This window comes from Antechinus flavipes, chromosome 4 (genome assembly GCF_016432865.1).
Source record: "Antechinus flavipes isolate AdamAnt ecotype Samford, QLD, Australia chromosome 4, AdamAnt_v2, whole genome shotgun sequence".
In the NCBI taxonomy this organism is placed as follows: Eukaryota; Metazoa; Chordata; class Mammalia; order Dasyuromorphia; family Dasyuridae; genus Antechinus; species Antechinus flavipes.
In genome coordinates this window covers 189,459,627-189,486,639 of record NC_067401.1, presented here as the reverse complement: position 1 = coordinate 189,486,639, position 27,013 = coordinate 189,459,627, and the positions used below count along the sequence as shown (strand labels likewise).

At 41.7% G+C, this 27,013-nt stretch overlaps 1 protein-coding gene across 12 annotated transcripts; it reads right to left on the bottom strand.

The window, feature by feature from the left end:
- Positions 1–61: 61 nt before the first annotated feature.
- On the bottom strand, positions 62–23,857 carry DDR1 (discoidin domain receptor tyrosine kinase 1). 12 transcript variants are annotated; one of them, XM_051996134.1, is made up of 18 exons: positions 23,747–23,857; positions 15,956–16,085; positions 15,757–15,859; positions 15,259–15,487; positions 14,460–14,607; positions 13,660–13,759; positions 12,894–13,080; positions 12,488–12,734; positions 11,974–12,069; positions 11,612–11,763; positions 9,867–10,062; positions 8,700–8,810; positions 7,308–7,552; positions 4,413–4,540; positions 3,432–3,650; positions 2,324–2,558; positions 1,383–1,532; positions 62–1,193 (listed from the first exon to the last, which is right to left on the bottom strand). In XM_051996134.1, the coding sequence occupies exons 2-18, from the start codon at positions 16,038–16,040 to the stop codon at positions 1,053–1,055; spliced, it is 2,772 nt and encodes a 923-aa protein (XP_051852094.1). In that variant the 5' UTR covers positions 16,041–16,085; positions 23,747–23,857; the 3' UTR covers positions 62–1,052. The 12 variants fall into 12 exon arrangements, with proteins under 12 accessions (XP_051852094.1, XP_051852095.1, XP_051852096.1 ...); XM_051996135.1 differs by having other exon boundaries at positions 15,956–16,082; positions 23,747–23,854; XM_051996136.1 differs by lacking the exon at positions 23,747–23,857 and adding an exon at positions 23,586–23,696.
- Between the last annotated feature and the right edge of the window lie 3,156 nt (positions 23,858–27,013).

Genomic DNA, 27,013 nt, shown 5'->3' with positions numbered 1-27,013 from the left:
GGAAATGAAACATATAGGAATTTAGGAGGATTAGCTATCCCCCAAATCAGACATGCAGCAATTTGGAAAAGTCAACCTTTATTGCCTGCCTACTGCAAGGGATTAAAATTTCCTCCAACTAAGTTCATATATTAGTGTAAAAATCTGTGTCTCTTTCTACCCCCCAATGTACAAACCCCAAGTGATTACAGAAAACCCAAAGTAATATCAATAATAAAGACATTTAACCCAGGGGCCAGATACATTCCCTCTCCCCATCCCACTTCCTCAAAGCCAAAATATTTACTCCAAAGAAACTTAAAGATTCAGACAAGCACTATTTACAACATGGGGGTGGGGAAGGGTAGGGGAAATTAGGACAATTAGAGAAGTAGGGGTGAATCAACCCCCATGTCCAGTGTTTTGGGAGATGAAAAACGGTGAACAATAGAGCCCAGGGACAATTCTAGGGGAAGTGATAGAGAATATCCATCCCCAATTCCTGTCCTCCTTATCCACCAAATTGTTGCCAGTTGTGTCCAGTGTGTGATAGAGAGGAATTGGTGGCGATTAGAGCCATCTCTCCAGAAACCAGTGTCTTCCAGTCCATTGAACTGTCAGTCCAATTTGTGCCCTCCCTCACTTTGAGGATTGCTAAAGATCAGAGGAAATCCCAATTCCAGGGCCAGCTGGGTAAGTGGGAAACAGAAGAGACAGACCATGAAAAAAGGAAAGAGATGCAGGGAGAAAAACAAGGGGGTAAAAAAGAGGTCCAAAAGAGAAGAGATCATATAATCCTTGCCTCCCTCGGCAGACACAGCCTGCCGAAAATCGGTCTTTTCCTTTGCTTTCATTGGGGTAGTTTTGTGCTCAAGAGAAAAGAGGCAGGAAAGGATAAGATGAGGCACAACGGAGATCATGGGAATGGGGAATAAGAAGATGTAGGAATGGACAAAAAAATTAGGAGGGAGGTAATGGGAACAAGAGAACCTCTTCTCCAGATTTAGCTGCTGTCCCCATCATTGAACCACGCCAGAAAGATAGATAGGAAAATGAAGAATAGGTGCCAAGATTCACACCATATTGAGGGCATCTTCTGTTAAATATCGGTGTAGTTGAGGAAAAGAAGGTCGCTCCTCTGGTTCTCGGCTCCAGCACTGAAGCATCAGTTCATAGAGTCCCAAAGGGCAGGCATCAGGGCGGGCCAGGTATACCTAGATTATATCAGAAAAAGGAGAGAGGAAGGAGTGCTTGAGCAAATTCATCACACAGGTGAAAATGGCAAATTGGGTCTCAAGTCCAGCTCCAAATCTTGTGTTCTCTTCACTAACCCTCTGCCCCTCTACCATAAGTCCCATCTCCCCATCATCATTCTGGTCCTCCTTTCCTGCCCCATTTCTGACCTGCCGGCCTTGGTCCCTAAAAAATTCCCCAGCATTCTCAATGACTTGTTCATCAGTAAGTTGCCCAAAAGGCTGAGCTCGACACAGCATCAACACCTCCCACAAGGTGACTCCAAAGGCCCACACATCACTGGCTGTTGTGAATTTTCCCTGCAGAGATGGAAAGGAATTAGTCAGGATGGGAATTTAGTGCAGAAGATCCCAAGACCTCACACTTAGCTCTTTGTCTTCCTGATTCCCCTCACCATGAAGAGGATTTTTTTCCATGATTCCATTCTCTCCTAAAACTTTGCTCACTTTTAATGACCCATCTTTCCCAAGGATTCTATCCTTTCTCCCTCCTCCCCTTCTATCATCCTTCTCTTTCCCCCTTGTTTTTAACCATTTTCCTCTCCTGTCTTTGGTTCTACCCTCTCTATCTCTTCAGTGCTTCAAGCTTTAGCCTCACAATCTTTCCTTTCTTCCTTGTCATTTTTTTCTCTATTATCCCTGTAATCAATCCCAATGATTAGCCCCTTTCTCTAATTCCTTAAGAAATAGGATATTAGGGGCAGCTAGGTTGTACAATGGATAGAGCACTGGTTCTGAAGTCAGGAGGACCAGAGTTTACATCAGGCCTCAGACACTTAACACTTCCTAGCTGTGACACCTTGGGCTTAATTTGCCCAAATTTGTCACTTAAATTGCATCACACACATACACACACACACACACACACACACACACACACACGCGCGCGCGCACGATGTTAAAGCTGGAAGAGACTTTAGATATTGCCTAGTTGAATCACCTAATTTTACATATGAAAAAACTGAGGCCCAGAGAACTTACTTGCTCAAAGTTAGTTAATTAGTGACAGACTCTAAACTAGAATCCACATCCTTTGCCACATCTTCTGCCAGCTTTTTATCTTCTCCCTACTTACCAAGGGACTTCCTTACCATAAGAATGCACTCCCAAGCCATCCATCGGATGGGTAGCACAGCTCGGCCCTGAACACGGTAATAATCCCCAGCATAGAGGTTTCGGCTCATTCCAAAGTCAGCAATTTTGATGGTGAAATGCTCACCCACCAAACAGTTCCTTGTGGCTAGATCCCGGTGCACAAAATTGAGTGTGGCAAGGTATCGCATCCCAGAAGCAATCTGGGCTGCCACATGAAGCAGCATGGAATAGCTGGAAGGGAACAGGATTCCAGTATCAGAGAGCCAAGTCCCCAGAGCCCCAGGCTGGATAAAAAGGGTTGCCCAAATTATACAGTCCCATTCCCTTCCATGGAAAAGATGATATGACCCACTCACCAGCATTGTTCACACCTCTCCAAGGGCTAGATGAGATTTTCATAACAAACCATCTCCCTACTCCCACTGGCAGAAGGCTGCTATTTATAAGTTTTAAACTTGTGTTATGAGACTAGGAAAGGGATGACAGGGAAATATTGTGGTCAGATCCCAGTACCTTTGTAATTCCAAATGTCCCTTCTCTCTACCATGCCAGGAGCCTCTGAGTAGACATCTAGCCTGAAACCTTAACTGTCTCTCATCCTTGTCTGGGATCTTTTACCCTACTTACTCTCTGTAAATTATAGGTTCTTAACCTGGGATCAGGGACTCCAAAGGGGTCACAGATAGATATGGGGGGGAAGGTCTGTGAACTTAGATGAGAAAAAAAATTACACCTTTATTTTCATTAACCACTACTTGAAATTTAGTATTTCTTTGGATCATTTTAAAATATTATTCTAAAAAGAGTCCATAGAATTTACCAGAATGCCCAAAGGTTCTATGCCCCAGAAAGGATCAAGAAACTTGTTCTAAGTTCTTACATCATAAATCCTTATTAATTCAGTGATTCCTGCCTTGTGCTACCAGAGACCCCTCTAGGGAATAGCCTAAGATTGATGTATGTGTGTGTGTGTGTGTGTGTGTGTGTGTGTGTGTGTGTGTATGTAAATGTGTGTATGCATGTGGTGGGGGTAGGGTGGGGAAGGCAAGGACAAGTGCTAACTTTCATTAGTTCCCTTTTTGCTTCAGTGTTAGGGTGGATTACCTAATGGTGGGCCCCTGAATGGCTCCCCCATCTCCTGGGCTGCCATCTACAGCTTTGTCCTCTAATCGGTGGGCACTAAGAAACTGATTAAGGTCACCATTCTCCATGTAGTCAGTAATCATACAGAGGGGGTCATCCTGGATACACACTCCTAGAAGTCGAATTATATTGGGGTCCTTCAACCTTGACATGATCTTCACCTCTTTCAGGAAATCATTCCTAGAGATTAGAAGAGAAGATTAGAAAGGGTAATTTCTAACACTCCCCTCTTCACTTCCCTGCTCATAAAAGAATTAATCAAATTGATGAATTCCTTCTTCCACATTCTCCCTTCTCTCTTCAGAATGGAGCCTTTCTTCTCATCTTGCAGCCTCTGCCCTTCCTCTATCTACTCATCCCAAGGCTCACAATGCATTCAAGAGCCTTGCCTGAAGCAATTCCAAAATGCCATCTGCATGTAGAGAGAGAGCTTTGGATCAAAGCATGGTATTTTCACCTTTTTGTTGTTGTTCATTTGTTTTTTTCTCTTTTTGTGTATGATATTTTCCCTTTTGACTGATTTTTCTTGTACAACATGTCAAATTTGGGGATATATTTTTTTAATTGTACATATTTAACCTATATCAAATTGCTTGTTGTCTTGGGAAGGGGATGGTGGTGAAATTGATGCCTTGCCATCAGGGCGAAGGATTTTGACAGCCACCAGCAAGGGGCGGCCCTTTCTCACATTGAGGGGGAATTCTAAATTGAGCAGATCCTGGGACTTTCCAACATGTCAAATATGAGGATATATTTTTTTTAATTTTATATATTTAACTTATATCAAATTGCTTGTTGTCTTGGGAAGGGGAATGTGAAATAAAGGAAACAGGGAGGAAAATTTGGAATACAAAGTCTTATAAAAATGAACATTGAAAACTATCTTTGCATGTATTTGGAAAAATAAAATACTACTGAAAATTTAAAAAACAAGAGTCTTGCCTGGCATTCTTTGTGGCATCAGGGCGAAGGATTTTGACAGCCACCAGCAAGGGGCGGCCCTTTCTCACATTGAGGGGGAATTCTAAATTGAGCAGATCCTGGGGACTTTCCACCTCACACAAATGTACCTGTAATGGAGAAGAAAAGAAGAGAGCTAGATTATTAAGTGGTACTACAGGGATCAAAAAGGTTGTAGAGTCAAGAAAAGCGGTATTGACATTATGAACTGAGTAAGAGCCACAGTCCTAACTCTACCTACTTGCTTGTGTGACTCTGGGCAATTTGCTTAACTTTTCTGAATCACAATCTATAAAATGGTTTTAAAAATACCTGTTTTGACTACTTCCTTAGGTTGTAAAAAGATGTGGAAATGTAACAAAACTCATTGAAAACAGAATTATAACAAAACCAATGCAACCAAGATTGGAAAAGAAGCAGAAAACTAGTGGAAAAATTTTACATTCAAGGGTTCTGATAAAAACCTAATTTCTGAAATATATAGAGAAATGACTCAAATTTATAAAAACATGAGCCATTCTCCAATTGATAAATGGTCAAAAGATATGAACAACTTTCAGATGAAAAAATTAAAACCATTTCTAGTCATATGAAAAAATGTTCTAAATCACTACTGATTAGAGAAATGCAAATTAAAACAACTCCTAGGTACCACTACACACCTCTCAGATTGGCTAAAATGACAGGAAAAGATAATGCTGAATGTTGGGAGGTATGTGGGGAAACTGGGACACTCATACATTGTTAGTGGAGTTGTGAACTGATCCAAACATTCTGGGGAGCAATTTAGAACTATGCTCAAAGAGCTATCAAACTGTGCATAACCTTTGATTCAGCAATGTATCTACTGGGTTTGTATCCCAAAGAGATCCTAAAAAAAGGAAAAGTACAACAAAACTACAAAAATATTTATAGTACTCCTTTTTGTAGTGGCAAGGAACTGGAAACTGAGTGGATGCCCCATCAGTTGGTATATGAAAGTTATGGAATATTATTGTTCTATAAGAAATGATCAGCAAGATGATTTCAGAAAAGCCTGGAGAGACTTACATGAACTAATGCTAAATGAAGTGAGCAAAACCAAGAGAACATTATACACAGTGGCAACAAGATTATGTGATAATCAACTGTGATGGACTTGGCTCTTCAACAATGAAGGGATTCAGCCAATTCCAATAGAATTGTGATGGAGAGAGCCATCTGCACCCAAAAAAGAGGATTGTGGGTACTGAATGTGGATCATAGCATAGCATTTTCACCTTTTTTTAAATTGTTCTTTGCTTCTTTTTTTTCTTTCTCAATTTTTTTCTTTTTGATCTGATTTTTCTTGCATAAGATCATAAATGTGAAAATATGTATAGAAGAATTATACATGTTTAACATATATTGAATTGCTTGTCTGGGGGAGATGATGGGGGGGAAGAGAAAGAAAAAAATTTGGAACACAAGGTTTTTCAAGGGTGACTTTTGAAAACTATCACTGCATGAATTTTGAAAATAAACAGATATTATTTTTTAAAAAAGAAAGAAAATTGAATTACACAATACTAACATGAATTGCTATTACCATCACCTGTCATAGAGTTTGCCACTGCCCAAGATGATAAAAGGGGGAAAAAAGATGAAGAAAGAGAAAAATAAAGGCTATTATAGTGCTCTCAAAGGAAGGAGGTTTGGGTTAGAGGTCAGAAGTCAAAGGTAAGGTAAAAAGTAATGTTAGAGTCATCTTGACTTCCTTTTTCTTTGCCTTGGCATTTACTCAATTGTTAAATATTGTCCATTCTAACCAGATATCCTCTTAAATCCATGTTTTTCTCTTCATAGCCACTATCACAATTCAGTTCCTCATCATCTATTACCTAGGCTGAAGCAAAAGCCCCCTAATTTGTTCATAGCTTGTAGTCTTTTCCCTGTTCAATCTATCCTCTACATAGCTTCTTAAACAATCTTCCTAAGGCATGGATCTGACAATGCCACTCCCCTTCAGAAGCTTTCTATTGCCCATAGGATAAAAATACACCCCCTTGGCCTGTTCTTTAAGACCTTCCACCATCTGGAAGTGGATCTCTTCGATAAAGAGAGCCTTAATTGATCAAAGATGGGCAGAAGCAGCTACACCCAGAGAAAGAACACTGGAAATGAATATAAACTGCTTGCATTTATGTTTTTCCTCCCGGGTTATTTATACCTTCTGAATTCAATTCTCTCTGTGCAACAAGAAAACTGTTCAGTTCTGCACACATATATTGTATCTAGGATATACTGCAACCCATTCAACATGTAAAGGACTCTTGCCATCTGGGGGAAGGGGTGGAGGGAGGGAGGGGAAAAATTGGAACAGAAATGAATGCAAGGGATAATGCTGTAAAAAATTACCCTGGCATGCGTTCTATCAATAAAAAATTATTATTAAAAAAAAAAAAAGACCTTCCACCATCTGGCTGAGAACTACTTTTCCTGCTTTATTGTAGCATTACTCTTTTTAAGACACTCTATATAGCAACCAAATTGGCTTAGTAATTATTCCCCAAACTGGACAAATATCTCCTACCTCTCTGCATTTGCATAATCTGTGAGCCTAACTGTCTACTTTCACAACTTTACCTTTCACACTTAGAATCCCTAGCTTCTTTCACAGCCCAATTCAGGTGTCAGCTTCTTTGTGAAGCTTTCCCTGGTGCTCCCAATTATCTACCCTCTCTTCTTTCACATATTACCTTGTATTTACTTATCTGTGTACCTTCTCTATCCCCCCAATAGAGTTCCTTGAGAGCAAGTCTTTCTCTTGTTTTTGTCTTTGTATCTCCAGTGCCTTGCACCCACAGCAGGAACTTAATAAAAGTTTGCTGAATTGAACTGAATTGAGTTCCTCCTCACCTCCCCAAACTGGCCTTCACCTAGCTTCTCCTTGAAGTAGAGCCGGGATCGGGGGAAATCCCCTCGGGGAGGGCCATCACCTGTAGCCCCTGGAGGTAGTGCAGGGACAGCATAGGTATTTCCCCCAGTAACACCCTGTAGAGTGATGATGTCAGCTTCAGCATAGTGGGGGACACTGCTTTGAGAGGGTGGAGGCAACAGCGGGGCACATGGCTTCTCTGGTTCCATGTAATCTCCATGGCAGGCTGGAGGTAGGGGTGGGGCAGAAGAGAGAGGCATTAAGAGAAGCTGAAGCAGCCCCAAATTCCCAATGACATAGTTCAGAGGTAAGTAGCCATACTTTTCCTCCCCACCAAGGTACCTAGATCCCTACCTATATCTTAACCCCCTTCCCTCCTGCTTTCCCCAAGTGAACAGGACCCAAACATCCTTTATGCCTTGTATTTTCTTGTTTTTCATCTACCCATAAAGGATAGGCTAAAGCTAAAAAATATGCCGGATGAAAATCTGACTTCATTACATGGGAAATGTGACAATTAACAAGGTAAGTTCTGAAGACCAGAGAGATTTTTTTCCTAAGGATCTTCCAGCATAAGAGATCTCCCTGTACCTATCTGGACAGGTTTTCTAAATCTTAAATTCCCCTACCCAGATTTTCCTTTTATTTAATTGTCCTTCCCCGTCCCAGCCCCTCAACTCTGACTTTACCATTTCAATGTCCCTCCCAAACTTTTCCCATCCCAACCCACTTGCCCCAAAGACAGGGGGGCACAAAGAGGAAACAGAGAATAGAAGAACCCTTTCCTCTACAAATCCTATAACAAGGAATTTAGACACAAGAAGAAATGTAGATAGGTTAGAGAGTTTTCTTTGAAGCTCAGGGAGCCTGGAAGAGACAACAAAACAAACACAGAGGAGTAGGAGGAGATAGAGAAGGTATAGGATTTAAGAACCTTCATCTCTGAAACTCCAGAGAGAAGAAACATAGAGAAAGAGAAATAGTGCCAGGGATGGTAGAGCCTCCTCCTATGCAGCTTTGAAGAGAAGAAGAAATCAAAGGATGAGGAATGGGTAGTGATGGAAAGAGTTAAGGTTATGAAACCACCTTCCTCTTCAATTCTAAGAAGCTGAAGAGAATATACTAATGGGGGAAAAAAAGAAAAGGAGAAAGTCAGGAACTCAATCCAAGTGATTTTTTGGCCTCTATTGCTCTAAAGAGATACCTCAAAAAAGGGCAGAAAACAATACAGTAGAGCTAAAGGTACAAGAGTTTTCTCCTCTGATGCTCTGGAGAGCAAAAGAGAATATGGTTGGGAGTAAAGAAAGCATAAGGAGCCAGTTTTTTTCCCACACCAGTTTGGAGTGGGGAGCCCAGGGGATGATGGGGCTTACCCTGGGTGTTGGTAGGTTTGGCCCAGGCAGATGTAGGGGGGCCAAAGCCTCGGGGGGGACGGGCGTAAGTAGCCAGGAGGAGGCGGTAGGCTGGATTGGAGAGCAGCATCACTGTCGGGAGAAGGAGGGATGGGGGAGACACCAGGATAGGATGAGACCAGGGGGTGGACAAATAAATAGGAGACCAGAGCCTTAATTGTATTTTTAGTGCCTGAGGCAAGGGGCAAACAGCACTTACACCTGCCCTGGGTAAGCAGCATGAATTATATGCCCTGAGCTAATTTTTAAAAAATTAATGATATGAAAATAATGTTAAGTAATTAATACAAAATTCTCTTGAGCAGGAGGGGTAACTCATTACTAATGTGGTCTCTCCACTGTTAAATTTTTACACCCTCTAAATTCTATTACCCAAGGCAAAGCCTAAGCTGCCCAAAACTAGTTATGACTCTGGAGGAAACAAGGGATGAGTAGAGATCAAGAAAAAAAGACAGACAGATGGAAAAAACACAGAATAGGATGAGTCTAAGAACAATGAATGGACAGGCTGACAGTGAAAACACATATTAGGTACAATCAAGCAGTAAGATCCAATTAGTTGAGTAGGAGACATAAGGATGAAAATAACCACTAGTAAAACTGATAGACAATGAAGACACTGGAAATGACTGATGGGAGTGTAATATGGAGCGTAAGGAGTGCTCAGGAACACAGATGAACCTGAAGAAATAAAGAGATGACTTTTGACATCCTGAAAAAGACTATAGAGAAGAAGCAAGGTAGAAGGTAAAGACAGAGACAGTAAGGATAACAGATAGACAGAAACACACACACACACACACACACACACACACACACACACACACACACACAAAGGGAGAGGGAGAGGGAGACAGACAGAGACAGGGAGGCAGAGAAACAGAAAGAAAGAGACAGAAACAGAGTGAGAAAGATAGCAAGAGCAAGAGACAGAAACAAAACAGAGAGACAAAGATTGAGACACAGACAGACTGAAACACAGAGAGAAAAAGCAAGACAGACAGAAAGGACAGAGACAGACAGACAGATAGGGAGAGGGACAGGGAGAGAGAGAGGGAGAGGGAGAGAATGAGAATGAGAATATGAGTCGGGGCACATGGTATTAATTCTTCCCTCCCAAGGCCATACCAGAGCCATTAGGGGCACTGGGAACAGGATGAGGTGGGTTCCCACGGGGCCGAGGCTCCTGGTAAGGGGGTGGTTCTTGAGGTCTTGGACGGTTGTTGATAAGTACAGTATGCCCAGGGACAGAGAGATGAACTGTCAGCTCTTCCTCTGATACTCGTCGCTCCGCCTGGCAGGATTTGGGAGGAAATGAGAGGACCTGGGAGTTAAAGTACATATTGGCTTCTACCACTTTCTACTCTACTAAGTTATATCTTAGCTATACCAACCATTTCCATCAGCTAGGTGTAGTAGTAAGCTTGGGAATCAGAAAGACATGAGTTCATAATCCTCTCAATTCCGTCTGGCTATGTGATGCTAGGTCAAGTCCCTTAATCTGTCTGATAAAGGCCTCATTTCTAAAATATATAGATAACTGACTCAAATTTATAAGAAATCAAGCCATTCTCCAACTGATAAATGGTCAAAGGATATGAATAGACAATTTTCAGATGATGGAATTGAAACTATTTCTACCCATAGGAAAAGGTGTTCCAAATCATTATTAATCAGAGAAATGCAAATTAAGACAACTCTGAGATATCACTACACACCTGTCAGACTGGCTAAAATGACAGGAAAAGATAATGACTAATGTTGGAGGGGTTATGGGAAAACTGGAACACTAATAATATATTGTTGGTGGATTGTGAATGGATCCAACCATTCTGGAGAGCAGTTTGGAACTATACCTCAAAAAGTTATCAAACTGTGCATACCTTTGATCTAGCAGTGCTACTACTGGGCTTATATCCCAAAGAGATACTAAAGAAGGGAAAGGGACCCACATGTACAAAAATGTTTGTGGCGGTCCTTTTTGTAGTGGCAAGAAACTGAAAACTGAATGGATGCCCATCAATTGGAGAATGGTTGAATAAATTATAGCATATGAATGCGATGGAATATTATTGTTCTGTAAGAAATGACCAGCAGGATGAATACAGAGAGAACTAACATTTGTAGAGACTTACAAGAACTGATGCTAAGTGAAAAGAACAAAACCAGGAGATCATTATACACTGCAACAACAATACTATATGAGGATTAATTTTGATGGATGAGGCTCTCTTCAACAATGAGAGGATTCAAATCAGTTCCAATTGCTCAGGAATGAACAGAACCAGCTATACCCAGTGAAAGAACACTGGAAAATGAGTGTGGACCACAGCATAACACTCTTTCTATTATTGTTTGCTTGCATTTTTTGTTTTTCTTCCCAGGTTATTTTTACTTTCTTTCTAAATCCAATTCTTCTTGTGTAGCAAGACAACTGTATATATATATATGTATACATATATTGGATTTAACATATACTTTAACATATTTAATGTTTATGGGACTATTTGCCATCTAGGAGAGGGGGTGGAGGGAAGAAGGGGAAAAGTTGGAACAGAAGTTTTTGCAAGGGTCAATGTCAAAAAATTACCCATGCATATGTCTCGTAAATAAAAAGCTATTTAAAAAAAAGACAAAAAAAAGTCCCTTAACCTATCCCTTAATCTCAATTTTTCTCATCTATAAAATGACTATAATTATAGCATCTATCTCACAGGGCTGTTGTGAGGACCAAATGAAACAACATATGAAAAGTAATTTATAAAAACTTGCTATTACTATTATTCTCATCTTTTGTCTTGTTTTCCCCTCCATTCATTCCCTTTCATTCCTGGACACAACCCCATCCCTGACTCTCCCAAAGTCATGCCCACCTTGCCAAGCAGCCTGCGCCAATGCTGCCTCCAAAGCATGAAGGCAATGATAAGCAGTAGCAGCAGGATGATGGCTACCAAGCAACCAATCAAGATGGCTGTAGGACTGGCCTCTGCTTTGGTCACAGGCTGCTGTCCCCGAGGCTCCAGCTCTGTGCAGAGAGAAGTAGAAAGAAGTCAGAGTACAGGATCACTAACGTGGTCTTGCATAATGTAAGCTCCTTTACAGCAAGAGAGTACTTTTTTGGATTTTGGTCTTTATATCCCAGGAGCCTAATCTAATGCTGAGCAGGCATTCTACTAGCATTTGTTGTATTAAATTCAAGGAAGAAGGAGGGAGGAAGGGTAGGGATATTTATTACCCAAGCTGCTGAAGTTGGTAGAAACTGGACCTGGGGGCCACCAAGGGGCAGGTGGTTGAGTGCTACCCAAAGCTGGAGAGGATTCATTCACAACATCTGGGGAGAACAAATAGAAAAAGAAGAGGGAGTTGGCGAAGAGAAAAAGGTGATTATGGGGAAGGCAGAGGAAGAGGAAAAGATTAAATTAAAATAAAACATTCCTCTGAAACATAAAAATCAGAAATGAATTCTGGAGCAGCTGAAAGAGGATGTTGGGGAAGTTTGGGGTGGAGATGGAGGAGACACAGGATAGGATAAGTTATAAAGGAATACAAAATAACTAACTGAGATAATGAGAGAAGAAGGGAGTTGGGGCAGGAAGCTTGGGACAGTGTGGGATGTCATTGGGTAGGAAAATCTCAGGACAAAGGGAAAAGAAATTGCCAAATGTTGAGGATCTGAGATAGTGGGCAGGGGGCAAGTATTACTCCACTATAAATGGATCTGGGAGTGAAGGGTTATTATTATAACTTACTAGAAAGGAAGGAGATTTCACTAAAGAGCAGCCAGGACCCAGTAAAATGGAAGCGGCACTGCAGAAATCGACCTACATGGCCCCCCAAGAGCACAACTACAGGCCGGGCTCTGGGGTCCCTTAGACTTCCTCCTAAGGCTTGATATACTGGCTCTCCCTCCCAGGCTGTGGCTGGACTTCGCTTGAAGCGGCACTCCACCCCACCAGGGAGCCGGGCACCCAGGGTATGCATATTGTTACAGTGGATCTGGGTGGGAATGAAAGGAAACAAGATAATAACAAAGATCAGAGATCCCTCATATACTATCCCTCATATCTCTACCTGTTATGGTTTCTCTAAATATATTCTTCATCTCCATCCCCTCTCCCACTTCTCTGTCTGGACTTTCAGTCAGAAAATTCTCACCTGCATAGTCTGGAAGACCCGCAGGCAGTCAAACTCAAATTCCATCTCCACATAGCCATTGGGGAAGTTGTTGTTATTCCATCCTACATAATCATAGCCTGGCCATACTCGAAGCTCCTGGCTCTGCCTGAAGTCATCCAGCCCTACCACACCATCTGCCAGTTGGCCCAGGCCTCCGTATTGCAATCTAGGGTCATGGAGGAAAGTGGGGGAGGGTGGTATTTAAAACAAGAATGTGATGGCTCCTAACTTTCTTACCCTTCTTTGAGCTTTGGTTTGTGAACCCAAAATTACAGCCCTATTTCCATATTTCTAATTCTAGCATCATCCCCCAAATGTTAGGGCTTATCTCTGCTTCCTCCAGGCCAAACTTTTTTTTTTTTTATCTCCTGTCCATAGAGGCAGGTTTTTATTCTACATGCCTTAGATCCAGCCCTCCTACCGTCATGTTCTTCCCTGCTCCTTCTTTGACCTTTACCATCTTTATCCATAAGTTTGTCTCTCCCCTTTAAACCAGGCCCCAAATATTTTTTAAATGAGATTCTTCATTCAATGCAAAAAAATCTCCCACTATCCCCACCCACTGAGAATGAAAGAAAAACAAAATCCCAGTTACAAACATGTATAGTCAAGTATTTCAAATTTCTGCATTGTAAGCCCTAAATTTCATCTTCTTTTGTTCTTTTTTTATTCCCTCTTTCTTTTATTCCCTCTTTCTATTCTTCAAAGCCCTAACTCTATAGCTCTAGAAATCTGCCTCTCTCACCCGCCCACTGTGTGTCCATCATAGGTTGAATCATTGAGATGCACAGCCTCAGCCAGGTACATAGTCTGCCCCACAGGAGCTGTATAAGAGAGCAGTCCATCTGAGACAAAATGGAAGGAACTGGGGTTAAAGAGGAAATTTACATTGTTTACAACTTCTCAAGAATGGGAAAAATATCAAATCTCCAACTCATTCATTATTGACATTTCCAGGTTTATTATACATTACTCTCTGTCATATACTACATGATCCAGCCAAACTAACCTCTATGATCTTCTCACACAATTGTTCATTTCCCATATCCCTGACTTTGCACAAACTGTTTGTCCCACATCCTGGAATGATTGCCCTCCTTAACTCTGCCTTTTAGCATCCCTAATTCAAAACTCAATCCATATGCCATCTCCTACAAGAGCTCTTCTTGATCCCACCTAGTACAAGAGCTACTCAGCCCATTACATTGTACAATAGTTATATATGTATAAGTTGTCTCCCCTGAAAGAGAATACGTTCTTTGAAGGCAGATGGGATAGTCCATTTTTGTCTTTGTATAGCTAGCAAATAGCAGAGTGGCACAGAGTTGGCATTTTAAACCACTCATTGATTGGTAGATTGAAATTTTTTTTCACAACCATTCCATTTGGCCCCCTGATGTGGCTATTGGTAATTTCAATCTTTTCCCAGGGGTGAATGAGAGGTTTAGTACCACTTTTCTTTCATGAGGATATAATACAGTAGTTTTGGGGCTCTCTAAAATAAGAAACTCAAGTTTTATCTCTTCAGAGAGATGCTGAACTTACCCCTCCAGAGGCAGCCATATAATTCCACTCGAAGACAAACACTCATGACTCTGTCAGCTCTGGGGTAGAATCGGACAAGACGGGCCACCATGGGGGGTCCCAGGTCCTTCAACACCACTCCACCAGTGTCCTCATTCCCTGAGATCACCTGGGGCAGGAGGTAAAAAAGAGATAAGAAGAGACATAGGGCTGAGAGATGGAATGGAGGGGAAAGTTAGAGAAAGTTAGATGCTTGGCTCAAATCCTCATACTATCTGCTCAATGACTCCCATCTCCAACCTAGAAATGCACTGGACAGAGAGTCAAGAAATATAGATCTTCCTCCAACTAATTGTGAGACCTTGGGCAAACCAGTTCATCTTTTTCAAATGTCAGTTTTCTCATCTACAAAATGAAGACATTGGTCTAGACCAGTGATGTCAAACTCAAACAGAAATGGAGATTATTAAAGTATACATAAGGATCCCTACAAGCTACATACTGACTTAGAAAACCATAAATTAATATGATCCCTGCTCTACTGTCGGACTGAACTGAGAAGGCCTATTGGCCTGCATGTTTGATACTTCTGCTCTAGATGATCTCTAAAGTCTTCCAACCTTAAAATTTTTTCTCTATTCTCTATTCCTTTCCCCACCTCCACCTCTTTTCCTAACTCAGTTGATTCCTTTACCTCTCCTACCTACACAGAATCTGTCCTCCTGCTCTCAGATAGCATGTATGCTCTCTATGATCCCAATCTCCTCCATTAACCATCTGTTTCCCTCCTATGACATTCGATTTCCCTGCCTCTCTTCACCTCTTGGCCCCATCGGTCCTTCCAGTCCATCCAGCGGTGACCATCACGGGAGTATCTCAGTCGGTAACTAGGAGAAAATTCCTTGCCCAACCCCCCAGCATGTCGTCCTTGGGTCCCCACTAGGGCCACCAAATGTAGCCGTCGAAGATCCACCTGCAAGTATTCTGATTCCATTGGAAACACAGGCCCTGCAGGACACCATGCCCCATCTCCATCACTGCTCTCTAATCTAGGAGGAAGGAAGGAATTGAGTTAATATTTGTAATCCTATGGATGGATTTAGTACTAGATGGGCTCCTCTGATACAGAGTTACATTATTATTAAAATGCCTCTTGGTTCCATGATGTTACTGTGAGATCTTTAGTATCAGTGAAGCAATTGATATGGATCTCCAAAAGAAAAGAAGAATCTAGAGTAGGAAAATTAAGAGACATACAAAAAAGATCATAGAAAAACTTCTAGTTTCCTGATTGGGAGGGCCCAAGAAATGAGAATACCTGCTATGCTGAGCAGCAGTGGAGTCTGACCAGGAACTAGAAGCTGAGATGTCACTGTCAGGAATGGTTCGGTCTTGCATACCCAGGGCATAACGGCATTTGGCTAGGAGAATGTACGATACAGAAAGGATAAGTTTCACTAAATTTTCCCCTCTGAAGATCCTTTCCCCTCAGAGACCTAGCTAGCTAGCCTCCTCACCAGGATCAAAGTGTCCTTCCATGTCAGCATTTCCAACTCCTAACAATATCACAGGCAGCAAAGACAACAGGATAAGCAGCTCCATGGCTCCAGATCTCACTGATTTATGTTGGAGAGAACAGCATCTCTGCTGAAAGAAAAGAAAAAGAATGGAGAGATCTCAGTTAAAAGAAATAGCAAAAAAAAAAAAAAAAAAAACCCAAAATGAGAGAGAGAGGCTGTGTGTATGTGTGTGTGCGAGAGAGAGAGAGAGAGAGAGAGAGAGAGAGAGAGAGAGAGAGAGATTTTTTTAATCCCTACCTTTGGAACTTATTTTCTCTGCTCCCTGCTTATATCCTAGACAGCCATCTCTCTACTCCCTAACTTTCATTGAATTAAAACATTCTGTCCCCAGATTTGAAGCTCCCAGATCCCTGTTTCTTGCTCCCTTCAGGTATTTTGTCTCATTTGAAAGCATCTTTTTCTCTTAGGAACACAAGTAGTTCTACTTCCTTCAAGCCAAAATACCATGGCTCCCCAATTCTAGCTTATTAGTTCTTTACTTTTTTTCTGGGATCCAGACATCCTGTTCCTTCATCATTTCCCCCTTCCCCATTTTAAGAGACAACTGTCTCTGAGGTAGAAATACAGAACTGAAGAAAATTCAGTTGTCCTAGAGAAAGGAGGAAGGGTTTAAAGAGTTTCCCCAGGAGGTAGGAGGAATGGGGAGAAGAGATACTCCCCAGTTCCTTTGTCCCTCCTCAGCTGCTCCCACAGTGCCCTGGGGCAGGAATGTAAGAGGCAGCTGAGACTCCATAGCTCTAAGACAGCAGCTGAGGAGATGGGTGAGGGGGTGGAAATGGCAGGAAGAGAGCCAGAGGCAGAGACTAGGAAGCAGGATGCTTGGGCTCCTAAGGTGAGCATAAGTAAGGAGAAAGAAGAGTGAAGGAGAAGAGAGCAGGTCATTAGAATCCCACAAGTTCTGTATATTGGATTCCTGGGTCCTATTCTCCACCCCCCATCCCTTGGGAACAGTAGAGCCCTTGTTTCCTTGAGTAACCTTCATGCCCATCCCTGGGTGAGTCATCGCTGGCACTGAGAACAGAGACTGAGACAGGGCCCCCAGCAGAGATAGGGAGACACAAAACAGAAGGCAGAGAGAAAAATACCAAGAACTACACAGAATGAATGGCCAAGACAGACACAGAGTGGTTGATTCAAAAAGGCACACAGATTTATATACCGATACCAAGAATAAAAAATCCTGAAATCTCCATCTCTCTCTTGAGAATAGAGATGCCAGTTCAGACTAGACCCTCTCAGACAGAACTACCCCAAAATAACCCTTCCTACCGACCCAAAAGCCAATTATATCCCAGGATGAGGACACCCTGCATTCCTCCACTCTACCCATCCACCCTCTAGTCACTGATACAGTTCCCTGCACACATAAACATGCACGCACACGTGTGCTTAGCCCCACATTCATACTGTAAACACAGGGATAGACATAACCCTAGGCAAACACATGTGGATCTGCGTATGCATACAGATATAATCTACAAAACATCACACCCTGTCATAGTTACACAGGTCTGCAGACTCAGACACATTACGTTTTCATGTGACATGCCACAATAACAAAAGGAAGAAGTGGCACACCGGATATAAAAAGGACAGTCAACAGTCCCTGAAGTCAGGAGGACCTGAGTCCAAAACTGGCCTTAGACACTTGACATGTTCTAGCTATGTGACCCTAGATACATCACTTAACCCCAATCGCCATGTGTCAAAAAACAAAATGGCATTTATATAATGCTTTTCATACATCACTACCCCCATTACCACCCTCTCACAATCGTATAAATCAAAACTATGCAGATCCAGAGACACTGCACCCCTCCCTATACCCTCATACGGACCACAGATCAGATTCTTAACAAATCTTATTTCATCAATGAATTAATAAAATACTGGGGGAATAACAAAATAATAGGTGCCTGAACAGCAATAAAATTCTAGTCAAGAGACTATCTTTTATACATAAATACTCAAATACTTGTATTCTCTTGTATACATATAAAAGCAAGACATATCATTTCATAAGAATAAGGAGCTTTAATCCCTCTGTAGGATAATATAAGGTTCAGTAGAGTAGAGCAGACAACTATAGGCCCAAGAAACATGTGGGGAAGGAAGAGAAAACTGTGAGAATGAAAAAGTGATTAAGAAAAGTAACTAAACCTTATTTTTTTTCTTATTTTTACTTTTTCCTCTTGGTTTCTTCCCTCAAATCTAATAATTCCTGCTTTAATAATTCCTAAGTCTTCCAGAAATGCCAATGTATATAGTGACCCACACATAGTTTATCTAGGATTTGGGGTGAGGATAGAAACTTCTGAGACTGCAATTTGATTATACCATCATCCTAAAACAAATTATTGAAGCATGATTGGGCTATTGGTAGATATTATTAGGCTTATGAAGGTGTAGGTCCAGTATGGCTTTTTTTGTTTGTTTTTTGTATATGTGTTGTTGCAAGTAGTTTAGGGAAAAGAGTTTTCAGTAAGTATATACTCCTAGAATTTGCCATTCATGCCATGCCCATTCGCTAGTCTTTATCCTGAACCGTTGTCTTTTCCCTTTCTTCTCTATCACTTGACATTGGCTCCCAAGGTTCAAATACCATTCCCTGGCAGATGATTCCCTAAGTGGCTTAGTGGATGCAGCGCAGGAAGACCTGCTTTCAAATCCTCCCTAGGATACTTACTAGTTATGTGATCCTGAGCAAATCTCTTAATTTCTCTATCCTTTATTTTTTTCTATTAAAGGGGTGGGGGGGGCTTGTATTTGACAATTTTTAATGTGTTCATTGCTTAAGTTTCCTTCCAGCTCTAAATATGTGATCCTATAATTCCATGACAGGGGTGGCCAGAGAGCAAATAGTTCTTACCTTGAAGGAATGGAAGGAGGATGGTATTTTATGGGAGATCTCCAGTGGAATGTACCCTATTTGACATGGCACAAATGCTGGACCCTTAGGAAATGCTCACTAGAGGGCTAGGATAGGAAAGTAGCTTGAAGGATAGTGGTTGGGATAGGAGAGCTAGACTGAAATACTCTAATTATACCAAGTAGAAACAACAAGCAACCTTTGTCCCAAACCCTAACCTCTCCCTCTAGCTACCATTTCCCTTCTAAAACTCAGGTGTCCCACTCTATCAGGCTTCTGTTTTCTCCATCAGGACTGAGATGCCCTCCACCATCACTTCCTACCTCTCCTCCCTTTTTCTGAAAGACCCAGACTTTGTGCTTCTGACAGCTTCTGTAGTTGGGCCTGCTAAGTAGGAGGTGGAGGAGGAGAGAAGAGAGGGAGTCCAGAAAGGAAGGTTCCAGTCAGGCTCTGGTGTCAGGAGGTGGCTCCCTGGAACAGCTGTTGGGGGGGTCTTTTCTGGGTCCTAGATCTAGAGCATCTCAGGACTTAAGGAGCAAACTCCCTTCTACAACTTAACTCCCTCTTTGTCCTCCTTTTTTCTTCCTTTACTTTACCCTTTTTCTTCTCTCTTCTCTTTCCCTCTCTTTTCTTGTATACTGCTATATGCAGTTCCCCAATCCTCTCCCCACCCCAGAATTCTTTGCATTTGCCTTACATCTTTTCTCCTACTTTTATACCCCTCTCTCATCATGTTACACTTTGTTCTTCCCCTTTCTCGACTCCCTAGGAATCTTTTCTCACTCCACTGATTCTATTTCTCATCCATAATGGCCACTTCCCTTTCCTGCCCTTCCTCTCTCTTCCCCCCACCTTCCAGTAGGCTTTTACTGCACTCCAGCACACATTCTATATTTATTTTCACCCCAATCCCTCTAAGACTCTGTGTTTATAGCTTTGCTACTCTTCTCACTAATGTTTCTACTTGCTCCTTTTTGCCCAAACAGCAGACTTAGAGCTGTGGTGTCAAAGGCAGAGTCATACTAGAAGAGGTAATCTCTTCTTTCTGGCTCCTTCTTTTCTGGGCTCAGTTCCAAAAAAGGGGTAAGAGCTGGAGAGGCCCCCAGGGCAGGTGGGAAGAAGCAAGTTATTGCAGGCCTAGCTTAGAACTGAGCTCACAGAAAGTACCCAGTGGAAGAGGAGGAGTAAAGTCTCACCTGCCTGTCCATTTTCTGACTACCTGGCCTTCTGTGGACCTGAGGTGTCCTTTCTCCTTAGCTGTATAAGCGCAATTAACTTCATTTCGTACTCACAGCTTCCATTATGGACAAAAGTATCAGTCTACTAGTCAAATAACCATTGGCTCTTCCCACTCTCCTACCCTACCAACTTTCACAGCCACCATTCCCCCAATCAGGGGTAATTACCTCTATATCTGTTCCAAATGCCCTGGATTCTCTTCAGCTTCCCAACAAACCGGGGTCCAAGTCTCCTGATCCCAGCAAACCTAAGCAGTCACTGCTTCTGGGAGAAGTATCTGGTGGTAGTCCCAGGATTTCAACCTTTAGTAGTACACTGTCTAAATATAGAACCCTGAGCCAGGGGAGTGAGAGAATGAAAAGGGAAACACACACTGGGAGAGAGAAACACAAAGTGAAGAGTAAGGGTTGAGTAAGAACAGAATGTGATAGAAAAAAGGCAGTCTCTTAACTCTTGAATTGGCCTAAAGAGAAAGGTGAGAGAGAAAAACACAGGGGTTTTATGGGGAAGATTCATTCTGCCTCACTCCTGGACAATCACCTTAATCAGCTTCAAACCTCCCCTCCCCACCCCAAAGACATATATGATCCCACATCAACACACCATGACACATATTCCCCTCAATAATTATGTATTTGGAGATAAGTTCACACCTGTTCAAAGAGGTACAGAGATAATAAATCCCAAGATATAAATATAAAGTCCTAATCAAAAACAGGTACAGAAAAACAGACGGGAAGACAGAAAAAGGCTGACACTCTCATACCAGAATGCAAACTCCATAGTATACACAAACACAAATAGACATACAGACCCGTAGAGAACAGCTCCTTCCTACCCAAAGCATTCATATCAATCCAGAGAAGAGACTGGCAGGCAGATGGAGAGACTGGGTTCCCAGAGAGGCTAGACGAGGAGGATTAGGTAAGAGGGAAGGTAAGACTTGAGCAGGAGAGAGGGGTTGGGCCCTAGAATAGGTAATCACACCTCAGTCTCCACCCCCATCCTCCTTTTCTAAGGGACTGGCGATGACTACTACAAACCTGGCAGGCAGAAGTAGCAGCAACTAAAAGGAAACTCTAGAGAGGGAGGATGTAAAACCAGAACCAGAGTTTCAGGAATGGAGTTTGAGCCCCTCACACTCCATTGAGACATCTGCTATTCCAGACCAATGTTGACCCTGGGCTCATGATAAGACAGTACCAGACAGACAGGGGTCAAGGTGGCAAAGGAAAATCTGGGGACCAGGAAGTCTACAAACCTAGCCTGGTCCCAGTCCCCTAGCAGACCTAGGATTGAGTTGCTCTCTCTACCTTCGTAACTCCTTCCAGAATACCCCAGACTTGGGCCTCAGAAGAGGCTGAGGGAGTGGGGGTAGGGATAGATAGCCTGAGGTGGGGGAAAGAGTAGGAAGGGGAAGTATGCTGCGCCGAGTGGAGTCAAGTGACAAGGGAAAGGAGGCTGGAGCCAAGTGGAATGTAAGACTGGAGCCGAGATTCCCAGGGGCGGGAGAGGAGAGAGCCCAGAAATACAGATGGCTCCAGAGTAGAGCCCAAAGACCTCAGTTTTCCCATATGGAGAGTCTTGGTGTCTTCATTTCCATTTCCTTGGTGTCCCTGTAGCCTCTTACGAGCTCTTATGTCATCATCTCAATTCCCCAGAGGATCTTATGTTTCTCCAATTCTACAGCCACATCTAATTTGCCAGGAGTTACCATGTCCTTGTCTATCCTTATCTTGCCAGGCAGTGAGCTTCAATTGGCAATGCAGAGTAGCAGAAAGTTCTGTCATTAATTAGCAGTGTGACCTTGGGTAAATCATACTTAGAGTAGCTATGGGACTCAGTTTCCCCACCTGCAAAAGGAGGTGATTAGACTAGAAGACTTATAAGCTGTTCTCTGGCTCTAGCAAATTATGAATTTACTGCCCATAGGGCAAAGCACAGCTGTGTCAAAGAGAGCAACTGGAAAAGCTAAAGGGGAGGGGGCAATAGAAGGGGGAAACTCTCAGATCAGTAGACCACCCAACTACTATTGGAAAACATTGAGGAGAAGGAATGATTGGCCTGGATGGACTCCCATAATGGGCTAGATTTCCTTCTGAAGATGCAGCTGACTCTGGGGAGAAGCAGGAAAACAGCTGGGGGTGGGGGGCAAGAGAGCAAAGGAACGTTCATATAAAAGATATTTTGGAGGCCAGAAGGGGGGTGGTAGTGACCAAACTTGGAAGGTCTGATACTAGAATCACCGAGCTATGCTCTGATCTTACTGTGAAAGAAAATGAAATAAAGACCATAGATACAGAAGAGGAGTTTTAGGGATACTTAAAGTGAGAAGGTAAAAAAACTGAGAGAAAAAAGAAAAGGAAAATGAGAAGAGGCTAAGGAACAGAAAGGTGAGAAAGAAGGAAGGGGTGTGTCTGAGGACCCCAAAGAAAAGTAAGAAAATTAAAAGAGGAAGGAGCAAAGAAAAACTGAGGAAGACAGGTGTGGGGAAATATGGTAAGGCTAAGGAAATTATATTAAATTTCAGAAATGTGCTGTAAACACAAAAAGCACCTGTTTTCATGGAAATTACAGGTCTAATAAAAAGATATGATATACAGAGATATCCATAAATACAAAATTAATATACAAGAGAAATGAGAGCAAAGATTCAAAAAAGAAACTACTCCCTAATGTGAGGAACAGGGACTAAAAGGAGGAAACAGAGAAGTTCTCTTAGAAGAGGCAACAATTAAATTACACTAAAGCTAAGGAAGAATTCTTCAGAGGAAAATGCATTCCAGAGACAGGTTATCCTGTGAATAAAAGCACAGAGGTAGAAAATTCCAAGCCCTGTAGAGTGGGGCCAATTTGATTGCAGCACAGAATAATCTTAGGAGGAGGGAAGGAAAGTAATATAAAAGAAGGCCAAAATGTATGGAAGGATGTTTCTTGAACATTAAAAAGACTGAACTATCTAGATAATAGGGAGTCAGAAAGATTTCGAGCAAAGAAGAATCGTGGAATGTAAAGGCAAGGTTAGTTTAATAATCCTTTGAAGAAATGATTGGTGGGAGAGCAGAGTAAAAGGGCCTATGACTGAAAAATAATGGAGTGTGTGTTGCAAAACAGAGATATTAAAACTGTAACAACAGCTGAGGAAGAGAAGGTAACAATAGCTATGATACAGAAACATAAGCTGAGGAACAAGGGGAATTAGAAAGAGTGGCTACAAAAAGAAAGGGGCTTATAGAATATAGATGACTGAGGCTAAGAGAAAAAAGGGAGGAAGAGGAAGGATATTGAGGTTGAGAATGATATTACACAGATCAGAAAGTCTCCAACCTGGTGGCATCCTACCCACCTCAACTCTCAACAATGGCCATCCCTTTCCCCAGCACAATTCCCCACACCCAAGCTGTATTCCATATTCCCTATTTTCAGTGTCCCATTTCCCCTCCCACCCACTCCTGTTACCTTCTTTACCCATCCTCAGTCTTCTTTCCCTTCTGCCCTTCTCTTCCAGGCAGTCATTCTGTCTGTCACTCTCTGTCCCTCTCTTCTAGAGAGGGGCGTCCAAATTGCAGTCTTTATTTCTAATCCCCAGCTCACTCCCCCATCACTCCCCCAGCTCTGACCTGTGGCTGGGCTCAGGGATCCCCTGGGCCTTTTCTGTTTGGGCCCTGGATTTGAAAGCGGGGTGCCTGCCGTGGGGCCCCAGAGCCTCCCAGTTTCCCTGGCTTTGTCGGTTCAGGGCGGTGCTTAGTCCCAGCACAGGATCCTGGGAGCAGCTGCCCTGACCAGCTGCGGCCGGCTTTGCAGTGGTCATGGTAACGCCTGTCCCATACCCCTTTTCCAAGTCTTCTCAGCCCCCGCAGGGAGAGAGAAGTAATGCTAAGACCCAGGCAAAATGGGGGAGGGCTAGGTTAGGTGGAGAAAAGCCAGGGAAAAAAAGGAGGCTGAATGGGGGGTGGGGGTGGAACAGCTAGACAAAGCGACAGCTTGGACAAAGGGAAATATATTTTAAGAGGCAGAGATGGGAAAATACAACATTAAGAACATATATGGCCCTTTTAATTCAGTCAGTAAGATAGGGAGGCTATAGAATTGGCTAAGAATCTAGTCCATAGGCTGAAAGAAGCAGCCTTTGTCCAGGAGCAGATTTGGTGGTAATGCATAATGGAGAATCACTGACTGTCAGAGACAAAAAGGACTGTTTAACTTCTATGCAAGTGACCATCCAGACTCTGATGAAAGCTCTCCAAGAATGGGGAACCTTCCTCCTTTCAAGACAGTCCATTATACTTTTAAACTGTTAATTGTTAGGAAGTTTTTTTTAAATTGAAATTTGAATTTGAATCTTTGCAACATCCATCCATTGTACATAGATGGGATAGTGTTCAAGCATGGCCCCAAAACCACAGTGAGAAAAATAAAACTACGGTAGACTTGTTTATGCCCACAGACAATGTAATCCTCAGTATCTTTAATTATAATTGTGTTTTCTGTATTTTCCAAGGCAAAAAGTACTACCTAGGCACTATTCCCCTATGTAGGATGTCTCCCCTATTAGAATATAAGCTTCTCCCCAAAGAGATCAAAGAGAAAAAGAGTCTATCTGTACATTAATATTTTTTTAAGCTCTTTAGAAGCTAAATATTACAGTGGATAGAGCTCCTGCCTTGGGTTCAGGAGGAATTGAGTTCAAATTCAGTCTCCTACACGGAACACTTACTAGTTGTATGATCCTGCGCAAATCATTTAATCCCAATTGCCCTGCCAAAAAAAATCTCTTTTTGAATTTAGTCCCTGATCCCAGCGAAATGGCTAAACAAATTATGGTATAAGTAATAGTGTCATACAATAAGAAATGAGGATTGGGATGTTTCTGAAAATCCTGGAAAAGCTTGTATGACTTAATGCTAAGTGAGCAGAAATTTGCAAGACTTTTAAAAGACTGATTAATGTAATAACTATCCATAAGTCTTGAGCATCGTTAATAAATACTACTTATTTCTATTACCAACAGAGAGATGATGGAATCAAGCATAGAATGAAACATATTTCAGAACATTTGTTTTGCTTGATAATGCTTATTTGTTACAAGGAAATGTTTTTATTTTTTATTTTTAGGGAAAGGGAAGCTAGTAATAGAATTGTGGAGAGAGAGATGGGAGACAGACAGAGAGACAGAGAAAAAGGAAGAAAGAAAAATAGGCTTTAAAACATTTTTAAAAATATACAGAAGAGACCAAAAGGAAATTTCATTATATTAAAAGTATTCAAAACTATGTCACCCAAGGAGCAATAGAATATCCTCTTTAGCCCAGAGAAGACAAAATTTAGTAGAAACATTAGGAGGATTGTTGTCTTCTGATCTTTTTTCAAATGTAGTGGTCTTTTCCCAGTTCTCATTGGCCTCTAGGTAGCATATGACACTTTTGATCACCTTCTACTCTTGGGCATTCTATCTTCTTTGCATTTTTGTGCCAATGCTGTCTTTCTCTTGGTTCTCCTTCCACCTGTCATTCTAGCACTCTTGTTCAGTCTCCTTTATTGGGACATCATTTATATCCCAGCTTTTTAAATTGTTATCTGAGACCCCATAGGATTCTTACAACTGAATATGGGGGTTCTAAAATTATAATTTACTATCAGTAAATGTTTGATTTGTTTACTTCTTTTTTATATGCCTATATACCCAGGGTCACATAAAAATTTCTTGGGTGAGAAGAGGTCCCAAAGGGAAAAAATTAAAGAACTACTAATCTATATCATGCCCCCTAACAGTAGGTGTACCCCTAAAGCCCTGTCCTAAGTCTTCTATTCCTTTTCTTTCTTTCATTTGGTGACTTCATCAGCATCCCAAATCTCTCTTCTAAGCTCCAGTCCCATATCACAAACCACCTATAAGACATTTAGAACTGGATTTGCTTAGGCATCTCAAATTCAATATGTCCAGAACTCATCCTCTTTTCCCCTAAACCCATCCTTCTAACCCTATATGATAATACCCTAAGGTACCATATATACAATTGTATATGTATGTATGTAAATGTATAAATGTATATATACACACACATACACATATATAAAAACATTTTATTTTTCCCAATTAAATTAAAAAACAGTTTTTAAACTTTTTTTTTAAAGTTTTGAATTCTTGATTGTGTCTGAATACAGATTAAAGCATTCTCTCTTTCTCTATCTCTAACTTAATTTTTCCTGAGGGTTTTTATTTTTATTAGGGTGGGAGAACTGTTTTCTTTTACAAATTGACTTTTCTGAAAATGTTTTGCATAACCTCACATGTGGTTTCTTAACTGTGGGTGGGAATAAGGGAGAAAACCTAGAACTCAAAAATGTTAAAAAAAATGTAAAATTTTTTTTTGTTTGAATATAACTAGGGGAAAATATTAAATACAGAGAAATTCAATGGGAAAAAACAAACAACAAAAAAGTTTTGAGTTCCAAATGCTATGACTTCACTTTTTCTTCTGGAATCATCACAGTCTAGTGGCAAGGCAAAAGTCAGGACAATTGGCAATGGCCTGAGATGGAGTGAATGACTTAGAATCTTCAGTGTCTGATCAAGCTCCACGGCACCTGCTTCAATTTCCTCCATGACCACTGGAACAAATTGTTCTCATCTTTCTATTTCACAGGGGAATATCTTCATATACTTGAAGTGGACATGCTCCTAACTCACCCATGAGTTTGAGGCCAGTTGGTTACTGTCCACCTGGTTTAGCCCATCTGTCAAGACAGTTTTTATCCAGGTATGGCCACATGTTACAGATTCTTAGAACTATAGGTGAGAGTTGGGTGAAAGGTGGGAGCAACCCTGAGAAGGATTCTCACATCAGAGTTGCTAAGTCCTCTCTAAATATTCCATATATTCTCTA